The sequence below is a fragment of the Echiichthys vipera genome, assembly GCF_963691815.1.
Source record: "Echiichthys vipera genome assembly, chromosome: 18".
Taxonomy (NCBI): domain Eukaryota; kingdom Metazoa; phylum Chordata; class Actinopteri; order Perciformes; family Trachinidae; genus Echiichthys; species Echiichthys vipera.
Genome location: NC_139843.1, coordinates 13,813,026 through 13,828,215, shown reverse-complemented (window position 1 = coordinate 13,828,215; position 15,190 = coordinate 13,813,026). Strand labels below are relative to the sequence as shown.

General features: G+C 38.0%; 1 protein-coding gene across 1 annotated transcript in view; it reads right to left on the bottom strand.

Annotated features, from left to right (window-relative positions):
• Positions 1 to 15,190, bottom strand: part of LOC310960836 (voltage-gated potassium channel KCNC1-like) — a 52,191-nt gene that overhangs the window by 7,113 nt on the left and 29,888 nt on the right. The window contains 2 exon segments of the mRNA XM_083932661.1: positions 12,935 to 13,063; positions 14,055 to 14,249. Coding sequence (XP_083788787.1) covers positions 12,942 to 13,063; positions 14,055 to 14,249 — 317 coding nt within the window. The 3' untranslated portion in view covers positions 12,935 to 12,941.

Genomic DNA, 15,190 nt, shown 5'->3' with positions numbered 1-15,190 from the left:
TCCCAAATTAAACAACTGTAGTTACTGTACAACTGCTTTAGTATTCTTATGCTTACTAAAACTTTTTTTTTTCTCAAAGCTGCAATTGTACCATACATGTCTTTCAGGGTACATTAGCCACAACATGTACTGTACATTTATATTCAATAGAAAACAGTGCATTTACCTCCATGTAAGACCAGCTCTTGTCCAAGCAAACAACATAGAACAAAGAACGCACTCAGAATTTCCCTTCGTCATTACAGCTGAATTAATAATGGTATGCTTTAAAACTTAACGTAGAAAATGTAACGTGAAATAATAAAAAACATACCATACCATTTTTGATAATACAGACCTAATCTGTATGTACATATAACCAGAAAATCGGGTTAAGAGGTGTACTTTTACAAAGGGTAAAACCTTTTCATGTGAAACGTCCTGCCCCATATTTACAAAGTATACATACATATATTAATTGCATATGACTTTAATGTATTCACATGTGTAGATACAGATATGTACATATTGAATAATAACCACTGACCTATTAAGCATTGCTTCGAAAGGTTTAGCTAGTTAAATCTAGCTAGTTTTCAAGAACTCCTAACTTGACATCAGAGCCTACGGGGGCCTCATAGAGGCACTTACATCTGCCTATTTTCTGTACTTAAACTATGTGTGCGTCAGAGTGTCCTAGGTGATTTGCATTGGCCACAACTTTGTGATATGTCTCTTACAGCTCAACCGAACCACAATTCTGACGTTATTCAGATCAATTTTGATAAAACACAAAGCAGATATGAACAAATCCAGTACCTCTACCATTGTGAATCTCAGAATTAAGGTAGGGATGTGTGAGGCCGTGGTTAAACTTTTCTTTGCAGCGCGACTTTCATGACCAGATGCGCCGTATCAGAACTCAGCTGTGTCCACACTTCAGGGCGACCTTGCCCGATCAGTTTGTGATCGGATATGTTTCCATGTGGTTAAGTATTATTCCCGCGCATTAGGCGCATTCAAACTGGCACTTGGTGTGTGAGAGCCTTCTTCCTTTTTTAGATTTTGTTTATTCTGTAATGGTGCTCCCACCCTTTTTGTTTACTGAAGAATAGCCAATAACACAACTCCACTAATTCTGTGATAAACATTTAATTTTCTGTAAACTCTTCAATAATAAGTCCCCTGTCATTTCAATGTGTAGTAGTAAAACCAGGAAATGTTTTTTTCAACAGCATTAACTTAAAGGTATAATATGTGGTATTAATTTAAAAATACTAATACAATACAGCCCGCTTGACCGACCCATCGCTGCTCTCTCTCTCTATCTCTCTCTGGCCATTAAAAAGGGGAGAAAAGGAGGGGCAGACTCAGAATGCAGTAAAAACAGTAACTTATTGCATATTATACCTTTAAACAGGACTCTTATACAGCTGAAAATGAAACTGTAGGGCAGAATACTCATTATGCAGAATGGCTCATTTCAGAAACCAGCGCAGGTTCCTTTTGCTCTCATTCAGGAGAAAAGAAATAATCCAGATTGCGGCCACACGCAGTCCACGCCTCATTAAGATCCCAAATCAGTGCTAGCCAAGCCGCCTCGGCATGAGGTCCGGCTGATCAGAACCCCAACTGCAAGCAAGAGTTGATCTCGGAGCATACAGACTTTACACTTATGCGTCCAAGCCTGAACGGTTGACAAAAGTCGCGTTGAAAAAGGCAAGTGTAACCACGGTTTGGGATTATGTTATTCCTAAGCCATTTTCAGTCAGTTGTAGCATAAAAACATTTCACTGCAGATCATGTAAGATGGATGGACATTTCCCTTGACTTTAACAGAGAATGTACATTCCTAATGAAGTGGTACAGCAGTGTGATTCAAAGTACCGCAATAGTAAGATCCACATTTGGAGTCATTTTAAGATTATACAGTGTGTTTGTGCGCTTAAAAGGTGGAATGAGGTTTTGTGCACTGAGAGAAGTGATGCTAGCAAAAATGACGGACCAACTTTCAGTCCATGTGTGCCACTGTACTCTTTACATGTTCACAAAACATTTTCCTGCAAGTTAAATCAATTTAAAAATGTACAGTACTATCCCAGAGTTTCCCTACCTTCCCCTTAGTTCAGGTTGCTGTCAAAAAATGCTTGGATTCACTGGAGAAACGAAGCTCCACATGCTGTTTCAGATATTTTCAGACAACACTAAATTATTATAATTTTTTGACACTATAACAGTGAAATGTAACTATACTAAGTATAAGCACGACTATTGGCAATGTCAGTCTGAAAATATGTGCCATGGCCTTTAAGAGCCCGTATCTGACAAAGCCAGGCAAGCATTACTCCTTGCAGTGACTGTATGCTCAGGATTTATCATTAATGAGACACTACAACTTTTGCAAGCCTCTCGAACTTCTCAACAACAGATTCAAGCAAACATTCAAGTGATGTCATAGCTTTCATCCTGAATCATAATACTGCATATCTAAATTCTCAAAGTTGAGGTGTCTGGAAGCACAATGATTTTTTTTTTTATAAATAAAATGTCAATTGGGACCATAGATTATGACAGTAATATCAGGACCTGACTCTCTAACCAAGAAAAGACTCTAAATGCTCTCCCTTTACAGCTGCAAAAAACTGTCGATTCTAAAGCACATACAGGTTTCCTCATGATTTCAGTCTTGCTACACTTCTGTTTGTCAAAGAACGTAAGGACCGTTAAATACAACATTGTATCTTTTTTTTCACAAATGTTATTTTAGACAATCAGTGGTACAGCAAAGTCATTCCTTACAATGAAATATACATTACCAAGTAAAAGTGAAGAACCATAAAATTATTACAAAAGTAAAACAAACAAAAAAATGGCAGTCACCACAAGTTTGAAGTACCAGTAAGACCACATTGACTTGAAATAAAAGCAAGACAAATGGCTCATGATGTCATTGTAATACTTGTTAGCTAAATCAAAGTTAATACAAGACTGCCGATTTTTAAGGTTAAAAAATAGATCTGCTTATTTACATATGTATGTGCACAGCAGGTTTCCCAGCATTAAAATAATATTGCATGCTTATTGCATATGTGAATGTCTTATTACTTTCTTTTCGTTCTTTTTTTTTTTTTACTTTTTTGCTTAACCTTAACATTAGATCTATTTTCATGTGAGGATGGCAGTCTGAGGTAGGACCTCAGTTTAAAAAAAAAAGCTATAAATTGCCTAAAAGAGATTGTTTCTTGATGGGATGGGAAATTATTGAGGGGAATGGGATGTTGTAACCACTGTCATATTTTTTCAAAGATCATTGTATTTTTATACTGTTTTAGGCAAACATTTAAACAAAAACAAATATGGAAAAATATATATTTTGAAAGCAAAACAGATATTTAGAAAAGCTGAATATCCTCAGTTAGAGACGTTTCATTGGGTCGTTTTTTTGTAATATATGTGTCTTATCCCAACATGCAAATTTTATGGTTAGTAAATTGTCATAGATTGTTAGTAAAGTGCTGTGTACGTATTTGTTTTAAGTATAGTAGGTGTAGTAATTAATCCTTAATATTTGACATAAGTACATTTGCTGCACTCAGTGTAATGTAACTTTTATGTAGCTTTCTAAATACATTTCATTCAGATTTCTTTAAAAAATGAGACCTATAAGTACATACTTAATTTACATGGCTGTCTTAAGTGTTTCTTCAAAGGTCCACTCAGTCATTTACTATCATCAAATAGAGATTATTAACGGAGGACGTGATAGCTTAATTGTGCTAAGACTGCCTGGGAGACAAAACGCAGTTGGCATGTCGCTAGCCAGACAGCTGTACTGGTGAGGTCCTCAGCTACCCTAACAATGTCTATAACCATGGACATATTTTCCTACGGTTTCAAATACAGAAAACATGTTAAACCCTGGTACATTACTACCCGTCTGCCTTTAAGCAGAATCAACTGGGTGTAAAGCACCAACATTAAATGACATTAGCTTATTCGGTTTTCATAAGAACCAGAAACCTTATGCACATAAACATAAGCATGGATGTGGTAAAAAAAAAAATAGCAATAACTTACTGTTCATCTGTTGACTGTAAAGACTTTAAATGGTTTACTTTCTATGTATAAAATCACGTTTTTACAAATCCACAGTCAGTGGTGTGATATACTGCCTAAGGCAAGTAGTGCAGGAAGGAACAAGCTAGTGTTATAGCTTTACCTCAATTACATGACCCTCATCTCCCAACGCCAACTAATCTCATCCTGCTCCCCCTCTTGTTAAATTAAACCTTCGCCTTTGTCAACTTCTAAACTTGTGGCTCATTGTTTGCAAATCTGACAGCCTACATTGTATTTGGACAAATAATTAAAACATTTGAGTAAATTATTTGAAACAAAAAATGTGGACATTTCATTTAAATTAAATGTAAATGTTTTGTTTTGTAATATGATTGTTATAATTGCATATGATGCTTAAGATGATACTTTGTGTATAGAAATGTATTAGACAACATGCTTGCAACTGCTAAGTAAAGTGACTGAATAGACCTTTAACTGTACATTGGAAGGTAGCAATTGCATACATGGGATCCTAACAGCAATGTAATAAAATAAACTATAATTTTCACAATTGAGATAGCTCTTATGGTACAATTCTTTTCATTTAAGCTAAGTTTTTTTTTTTTCCTTCAGTTTTTGACATCTCTTAGCTTTTGCTGTGTAAACTATCAACATAAAGTGTCCAATGATGTAACAATGGTGAGATATAAAAGGAAGTGTTAAAACTGAGACTTATAGAAGCCGAGTCTGTCTTTTAGAGAGAACTACCAAAAGTATGTCTACGCTTTAGTTTACATACATCAATATTCACAGAAGAAATAAAGTAGAAATCTTTTTTCAACATCAATCTAATCTATAAATGTATTTTTCTCTTTGGCTAAATGAACTGAAGTATGGTTATTTTTCTGGACCGTGTTGTGAGCTCAATTCTGTTTGGTCCAGATCATTTAAAAATGGATGTCATCATCTACACACTTAATCCTACATTTCAAAATGTAACTGTGCACGTTTTTACGTTTTTCTAAATCTCTGATACCATTTTATTTACTAACCAACACAGTTTCTTATTCTAATAATGTAAAATAACAGTGTACTTTGTAAATGACTCCGCCAGCTAACCTGATGCATGCATCATAAACCATTAGATTCACAAGACAAGGGGTCATTACTTATTCTACATTCAAGTTCGTTTTATGTTATTGCTATTGTTTCTGCACGGTGTACAATCCAAATGGAGGCTTCAATGCAATCAGTCCACAGTTTATCCACTGCATCTCTTATCATCCGATCATGAACATCCTTTTTTTTGCTACAAAATGGAAGGGATGGGGGAGCGACAGCGGCGCAGTGGTCCTGGGGCCTCGTAGGTTTCAAACGCCGGGCTAGTGATAGGAGCAAGCCGCAATGATGACCCAGCCATTCCCGATATGTTATTGAGACTGCGAGATTTCTCATAGCCCGTTGCTTTAAGAAAATAATTTTAACCATTGATCAGTATATTATATTATATTATATTATATTATATTATATTATATTATATTATATTATGTGTTATTGTTTAGATATCATATGCAAATAAAATGCAAGTAAATCATAGTTGAAATGTTTGGGCATGTTATGGCAAATATTCCATATTCAGATGTTATGAAGGTTACAAAGTATTGAAACATGAACATGAGGGTTAACATGTTATAAGAAGGAATTGGAAAGAAGCACATAAGTGAAGAGAGTAAATTAAGCATTAGAAATTGAAAATGTTATCAAATCATAATGACATGTAGAGGACAGACGAGGACAGAGAGACAAGACAGACAAGACAGGACAAAACAAGAAAATGCGAGTTATGATATGTCTTTCTTTTTTCAAGACAGAAAAGCAAAATATTATTTGATATTCAGAGATTTAACACCTACAATAGGCCCGTTGAATAAAGCACCAGACATTTTATCACGTGAAGCGTAATGTTCAGGTGTTTTAGACAAATGTTTGGCCACATTAATACAGTTTAACACAAACACAAGTAGTACATACTCGGATATGACTGACAATGCGTAAGAGTTGACCACATGAAGTTTTAAGGTGAAAAACCTCAGAGATATGGCTCTAGTGAAGGTATGTTGAATAATTAATTGCCTTGAATTACGCTTCATAAACAGCCTACTTAGTATTTGCTTTGGGGTCCTGTAAACTTCAAATGGCCAACACAAAACTGCCCTCCCTGCAACATTTAAAAACACTTCCAATCCCCCGGTAATAGCATCCTGTAATTGAGATCAGTTTACATTTTGTTTTACAGTGGGAAATGACACGCGGCCCACTTGTCCACTTGTGCAAGTATAATACGTCGGACTTGCGCTGCTGAACATAAATTTACAAAGCCAATTCCTCTAATAAATGAAACATTGGCCTTCTTGTCCGTTCCCACTGTATTTCTGGTGTGTAACAAAGCATGCAGCTGTTAATTCCCCCTGTAGAAAGCAGCCACAGAGATGGTAGTGCTGTGCTGACAGTGTTGTTGCATTAGTGAAGTGAAAACACCATTGGTAGGTAGCCGTTAATCTGCCCTAACAATGGCTAACCGACCCATAATGGATGGAGTTTTACAGTTTTATTAGCAATGTGTTACGTTAGCTGAAATTTAGCTCAAGGTAGTGTATATTTTTGTCAAACTCCAAACATCAGAAGGCCACAGTCTGACAACAAAGAACACCCATTGGTACAGTATGACGCCCCTTTGTGCCTTCCTGCTGAAATGGAAAAAATATATATTGTGATGTACAGCGGCCACCACTCCACCACTCTAGATTACGCATCATATGAGCCAACCATAAATAAAAGTTATTTTTTTATTCTGACTAGCTCAGGCACATTAGTCAAATGGCAACTCAGTAAAATATTGATGAAGCATTTTCACTGGGTTTCTTAGGCTGCGTGTCCTACAAAGACGTCTGAGGAGCTGTCTGGCCAATGTGCGGTACTGCTTCAATCTCAAGTTTAGTTCCAAAAGTATTTTGTTCACGCCACCCAAATGTATTGAGACAAACTGTCAAGTTGCATCAATCAGAGTTGAGGGGCAACAACAGGAGGGACAGAATGAACCAACCTGTTTTTAAGGCAGAACCGCAGTGATGCTTGCTTGTAAATGCAGGCGAAAATCTCTTAAAGTGGCTATTGTAAATCTTGTTATCATTGTCTGATAAATCATTCTCCTTATCTAACTGAATAGCTAGTTAAAGTTATAATTCTTAAGGTTTTTATCAAATCAAAAACTGCTTTTGATACTAATAATGGTCTGCATGATTCCTTCAATAAGCATTGAATCTATTGTATGCATTCAGTAAATATTCTAAATAGTAATTGCAGTTGCTGTTAAAATAAGCAATTTAAAAAAAAATATATATATATAGGATATGAAAAATTGACAACTAATTAGTAGCATTTACTTGTATATTCATTTAAATGTTAATAGTAATCAGAGTTTGCACAAGTGTATTGGCCTAAGTTGATCCCCACAAGGCATAAGCACCTGGGAGTTTTTAAAGAATCTATTTTTAAGATGTCTTTTAAACTACATTTACAGTGGGGCGGCTTTTTAACCACTAATACTGCTCAAAATAGCAAGAGAACACAAAATATTTATCTTTTTTTTTTTCAACAATCATTTTCTCCCATGTCCCCTTAGGGGCTCTGTAGACATGAATGTAATAAGGATAAGTTTCCATTTGTTGAATAGATGAAGGTGAAACTGATGAAGAATAATGTAAATGGGGCAGTGATGTGGTTCTGATGACAAAGCTGATCAAAACTTAATTAGTTTGCTTTTGCTGATGTAGCCGAGTATTGCTTCAAATTCAAAACAAGGAACATTTTCAGAAATTACCATAAAAATGCTGATAAAGTTAATAACGTCTCAGCCACTGCAGTCTGTCACAGTCTGCTAGCTTCCTCCTCACTGTGCTAAGTACTGTATTTACAACATCGACAGGGGTTCTGTGCTCTGGGATCATCCGTCAGAAAACAGTGAGACTGGCTGTCATCGTCTTCAGTGATGACAAAGTCACAGTTAATTAACACTACCGAGGAAGTACGTACCTACAGTCAGACTTAGTTACACTTGCAGTGCAGTGGCGGCCTGGGGATAGGATGAAGAATGGGTGTTAATCACAGAAGGTGCAGGTAATGGAGAGGGAACACACAAAGATGAAAAAAACTGCAAATATTCTGACCAGACTGTTTTCAAGGAAATGATCACGCTAAATGAAACAGATTGGTCTGAAACAGTTAACTTAATCATGCTTGTATGCGTGCAGAAGAGAGCTACATGACTGCCTCTCTTACGTAATAACATATGTGCTATCATTTTGTGTGCTTGTTGTGGAGGGCACAGGATTTGCTGACTGTTCAAAAGCTATTCTTGGCACAGCCCCATACTGTATCATTCTTAACATAGGATCAATTGCATGTTAAAGATGCTGTTATCTCCTGTTTCCCATTATTAGATGTATTGATCTTTTCATGGCCATTACTGAAACCACAATGTGTCCATACAGTACCTGGGATGTCTTTTGGGGAAACAAGATGGCATGCAAGTGTATTCTGCATCCTCTTGTTAGCTGTGTGTAGGTCATAAAGACACACAAGAATATTTGCAGATTGTTGTGATGAGGCAACATTGTAAGAAGCACAGTGGTATTACCCACGTTAGAACATGTAAGACAATGTAGGACAAGTTTTACATACAATGACATACAGGAAATGTAGAGTTAGTATATTGTATTTAGTTGTAGTCTGTCATATTTAGCCACTCAACATAATGATTGTCTACAGCAGAAACTGACACAGGCACACAGGTGGAAACAACAGATATGTTGTGGTGGCCATTAAGCGACTATTCTAAAAAATAATTCCACCAAGAATCTTTCTCATCGGTTTCATAATTCTGAATAGAAAACGATTCGGAAAATAAGGCTGGGATGAAATGTGGATGGAGAGCGAATGCGCCTTGCTTAATAGAACAGCTGTTTTATAACAGTTTTTGTTTTTTTTGTGTTGGTATTTGTTAAAACTCAACATTGTATTAAAATGCGATGCAGACATTGTTAGTTTTCAAGTGGTGGGAGTTGTTGACTAAATCATACAATCCCTATTTTGGCTCAAAAATCCCTTTAAAAAAAAATTATAGTATGGGTTTTTGTTGAATTTCGTAATGAAAAATCAGCTTTTCAAATAAGACCTTGGAAACGTCCTGAACCAGTGGGATTTATGTCGTTATCATGTTAATTTGCACTGTCTTCTTGGCAATTCCCTTTATCATTCCAATTCAGAGAAGACAGATAGTAGGTGATGGTAAAACGCAGGAAGAACATAGGGGAAGTCAAAACATCAAACAACAAAACACAGTTGTACAAAACTCAATGACATTAAGAAAAAAAAAAAGACCATAACCACAACAGCAACATATATAAATTCAAAAATAAATATAACTTAATCCTATGACATTTAAAAGATAAAGCATTCACAAAACAACTCAAAGTTCTACAAAATCACCACATAATACTCCACAAAAACACTCAAAGAAAGTGGTACACACCATATTAGAAACACGGGACATAAATAAGCATAAAAACCTAAGAAATAAAAGAAAAAGACAACCTGTACACATACAGTGAGGAACTGAGAGGAGAGAGTGTGGAGAGGGAAAGAGACAGAGAAAGATAGACAGAAACAAAGGAGATCCTTGAAGAAGGTCTAGAGGAGTGATTGGAAGTGGGCAATCACAGGGGTGATTGACCGTTTGACCTTAGTGAGACATGCATATTACATTGGGTGGGTAGGAAGTCAAATGGCCAACAATCAAAGAGAAGAAACTGAAAAAGCTGCTAAAAAAAGAAGTTGGCAAAGACATCTTATGCGTGTATCTATGAAAACACAACTGAAGCACACAATAATGAGTATAGGACATTCTTCAGCGAATCCCTCTTTAAAAATAAGGAGAACGTTTGAGAACAGGGACGTTAACTAACATGAACACAATGGGCTTTTGCTTTGTTTCTTGATATTTACTTTGTCTCCCCTTAACAACAGATTGTTAATCATTGTTTGAGTTTGAACAGCCAGTTTTCTAAATGTAGCCAAAGATATAGTTGCACAAGCACACAGCAAGAGGTAGGTTATATGCATAGAAATATAATGAGAGTAGACTGGAAATTCGTGTTCAAAAGTCAGAGTGGAGGCCATTTTCATGTGTAGAGTTGCCACTGCAAAGAACTGTGGCCCCTGTAGCTTCCACATAAACTTTTGTGTAAAGGCTCATTTATGCTCCCGTTTTGTGCGTTAATAAAGACGTTGGTTATCAACGTTCTAATCGTCACTGCCCTCATGCTTTCATGCGTCCTTTAAATTAGAATAGACTTTGAGCATAACATCCTGTAGAGGGTGTCGCTCAGATTCAAAAGTTACTCCAGTAAAGTTTGAAAGCTTGATAGTTCCTGCTATTTACGGCACTTTTTTGTCTAGGATGCCCGACACTGCCCCCAAGATTTCTGGTGGTACTGCGACATTTGGTCGGTATCAGTACCTATCCACAAGCTTTCAGGATACATGCAGAAATAAGGACGAAATGCAACAAATGAGCAGTATAGTACAAAGCATGAAGAGGCTTCTTTTGTGAACTACGTATGTCCGATGCCTTGCTGCAAAAGAGGAATTGAGGATTGCTGGACGTCAAATTCTGTGAGTCCAAAACAAAGATCTCAAATCATCATTTTCTCTTTAACTAGTCAAACGACCACAGCAAACAATTCAATGTAGGTTCTACTCTCTTTCTATGGTTATATTCCTATCATGGCTGTATACACATCACTACATCAAAAGCTAGAGAATCGGGTTCCAGAGAAGGCAAGAAAACGGGTCAAATTTCTCTGGTATTTAATGTAAGCACCAAGTACAATCTAGTTCTCCAGTGCACACAGCTTAACCCATTAAATATTATACAGCAGATTAAAGCTCCATTTTAGATCCCCAACCTAAATGTATGAATAACAGCGTACAACTTCAGGAATCAGAAAAGCTTCCGTGTAAGAAGCCTAAAATCTGAAGCTTCGTCCTAATGACTTCAGCCTTCAGACTTCATTTTTCTTCAATGGACTCCTGATTTGATTTAAAGAGGGATTTTTGTAGCACTTAAATTGCAGTTTATACATAAGAACCATTGAAACTGAAGCAATGTCAGGGACTTGTAAGTGAAGGGCTCGGACAGCTCGAGGGCTTGCTTACCTTAGACAGCATGTAGCCACTTTTCAATCAAACTGTCATATCGTTTTGTCTGTCTGTCTGGTCAGTGAGTGTTTCAGTTACCGAGTGCAGCTCAGAATTCTTTTGATTTCTATCCAGATCTCCGCGCTACAAATACAAAAAGGTCCTGAACTTTGAACTACACTAGGCACTAAAAGCACACATACGTGGTCTAGGGAATAGTATTTCAGATCCATTACACGCTCACAACAAAGTATTTTAAGAAGTAAGAAGTATTATGATACCTTGCTTTGTTTACAAAGCTGAAGTTAGATACATAAGAACATGTAAAATGTTTGCTTGTTTTCAGCGTGGCAGGTTTCAAGAGGTACTATCCCTTGACCTCGATGACTCCACTGACCCCAGTGACCTTAGACCTTGGAAAGGTGATTGTCGTACAACACTGCACTCCGAGTCACAACTCTGTAAAGCTACCAAGACCAATTCATTTCATATAAAAACAGCATATATACATGTAAGTATGCACATCTTTTAGCCTGATATGTATTATAGCGTAGAAGGAAGTGTCTGAAGGTTGTGCAAGTTTAAACTGCATGAGTACATGTACATATATCTGTAAAAATGTAAAACAAAGTGTATTTTTCAAGGCAAAACCTTTCTCAATTGCAGTGAGTGCTTTTGTTTGCCAAGGTGGCGGTCCTTGGGGTAGGGAGTAACACCAATAAACACAGTAGAAGGGGAAAAAAATAAAAAATTAAGCCACACACGACAACACAAACACAACACTCAGACGGCATTGAGAGGACAGAGACCCAGTGTATAACATGTAAGAATGAAAAAGCCCACATACACACGCGTGATATGACACAACCTGAAGAGAGAGACAACAACAACACAAAGGCACATCAGACAACAACGTGACCCGCTGTTCCCTTTGTTCAATCTTCTTCAGTGTTATGTTTTATTAGTTATTGACACAGGACACAAGAACTGAGTTATTTTCACTTGAGCTGCTGGATGTATTTGCACACGTGCACGTCCCACATGGACGTGCTCTTGCACTCATGACCGTTTGCAAGTTTTAGGCTCTCACGCACACATACAAACATTTTTGTGCACACTTCTCGTGGGTGTATATCCCAGAGCAATCTCGCTTTCTTTTCTTTCTTTTTTTTTTACATCTCATACATTGATTATTGAGATGGCGAGTAGGAATGTGCAGGTAGGACATTAGGGCTAAGGTTAACTTGGATGAAATACCTCACAAATCAGATGATTAGCCCTCAAATGCCACCCAAACCGTATCTCTTATCTCAACTGTTTCCATCAATCTCTTAATGTAATGCAAAAACCTGACAACACATGTTTTTTTCACACTTTCGGTCACAGAGGAGACTTTCACAGGTGACACTTCAAACACGTAGACTCACAACACTGTGGAAATGGTGGTGTTTCTGTGATCTGAAGTCATATGGAGCGTGTGCTGCTATGTCTGTGTTCAAGTGAGTGCTGTACCTGTGGAGTGTAGTTTGTGCACCTGCAAAACATGCTATGTGATTGGAGAGCCAGATCAAAATTTATGTATGTATTCAGTCAAAACTTGACTAGGCTACAGGCTCCTTTACATGTTTTTTAGTGTTACCTCTGGTCTACGGATTGATCCAGGAGGAGGTGGAGTTTGCATTGAGGTCCTGCTGTAACAGAGACCCTTCCATCTTATACCAATCCTCAGTCAGAGGGGAGTCTGGGCTGGGTGCCAGGGCTGCTGCCTCTAGTTTGTTGTCAACAGGGGGTGTTGAAAGTTTGGAGGGAGTGTGAGGGAGTGTTTAGGTGCAGGTTGGCGGCAGCGGTGGTGGTTGGATTGCAGTATTAAATGAATAAAGGTGTCAGGTTTTTTATTAGCACGAAGGTTATGCATATGGGGTAAAAAGCAAAAAAAAAGAGGGGAGGTGGGGGTGTAGCACAAAGGAAAGGAAGGGGGTAAATGAGGGCATGGGTTTAAAGATAGGGGAGAGGAGAAGGGTCAGGAAGGGAAAACGTGTGGCAGGTTAGGGAGGGAAAGTCATCACAGAAGGGGAGGGAGTGGGGTTGGGGGTCGGAGGGGGGGGGGGGTGAGGCAGGAGAGAAAGAGACAGAGAGGGAGAAACAGAAGTGACGAGAAATAAATTAATGCATGGTCAACTGTCTGAGTCTAGAAGACAGAGAAAGATTGAGTTCGTTTATGAGCGTGAATGAAATGTGACATTATAGGACACAGAACCAGAATTCACAGACACCATGGAAAGATGTAAGACGTGACTGAGGAGAAGATAAAAAGAAAAAGGAGAGAAGTAGAGGAAAAAAAGTAAATTGTCTGACAGAAGAAAATAACATATGATATCAAGCGGTGGTGGAAACACAGACAACATGAATGTGAAGAGGTGGAAACAGTAGAAGCAGAGCAGAAGAGCTAAGTGTATATGCATGTATTGTAACTGCATCCTGTACAAATGTAATATGTGCGTATGTGTTGATGCTAGCTGTGACTGGAGCCTTCTATCTATAGCTGAGGCTTTGTGTGTGCTCTTCCATCCAACCCACTTTTCCTAAATGTTCAGCTCTAATCTCATATACATATAGTACACTGAGTGTACTAATTTGCGTCGGTTGCACACTGGACGTATATAATATATACAGTATGTTGTGCCTGGCATCTTGCTGTGTGGATCTGCTTACATAAGATGTGCATGTTTTTGTATCCGTCCCCCTGGTGTGAAACGTACCTTTCCGCACATTCCCATCTGTGGCACGGAATTCCCTGGTGTTGAGCAGGAAGCAGGCGCGGTCCTGCTGGTAGCGTTCCCTGGTAGGCCCTCGCCCAATAGGGCTCCTTTCGTCTGGGCTCAGCACCTGGTCGATGGTGGGACAGTCCTCGTTAGCCAGGGCGGCTGATGCTGCATCCCCGTTCTGCTTGGAATCTAAAGGGAAGGTGGAGGAAAAACATTGACAGGAAATTTAGAGAAGAGTGTCTTGTGTGTTTTATTAGTCAAAAATGCTAATATTAGAGTATATTTATAATCCAGTGCTAGAAAAAGAAACGTCAGTAATGATGTTTTTAGGTAAGTTATTAGGGAAACTATCAAAGCTTTGCTGATGACAGCATCCTAAATATACACATTTGCTTGTTTGTTTCTATTTTTATGGGGGTTTTCTTTGCTGTAAATCAGATCAAATGTTGTCTTATTCAGTTGAGGCTTTTGTAACTTGCCATTGTTTTATCAATTTTAAAGACAAAACAATAAATCAAGAGACCAGTCATGACACAGTGGGCCTGAACACTGATACACCGCCAAACATGTCCAGCGTAACGACAGCTGTAGCGCCACCCACAAATGTACTGAAACACTATGAAAAAATATGTTACCATCATATGGTGATGATACTGCAGAGCAGACTTGGAGCCAGGTGTCAAAACTTTGACTAATACAACTTGCTGCTTAAAAAACCTCCTGACACATCCTACAGGAAACATTTTTAGTCTGGAGGGAAGCCAAGCAGACGAGATGTGGTAAAAGCACTGATGAAACCAATATTTTCTGGCTCACTGATGACTAAGGCGGAAAACTAATGCATTAAAGGTGCATTATTGTTGCATGTGACTGACGCCTGATGCTGCAGCATTTAAAGAGCAAACAAAGAGCCTAATTACCTCTCCTCCTGATTGTACTGCTAATGCCAGAGAGGAATATGTGCAGTCAGCCCAAATCGAGATGCATTAAGCTGTTTTAATAGATAATTGAGTTCATTTTCCTTCCGTAGTGTTTGTTCTTTGCTGACAGATGGGTGCCTTAAGGCAAATGTGGACCTACCAGTTGATCATAAATTACACATGAGTTCTGATGGGCCACTGATTTCTCCG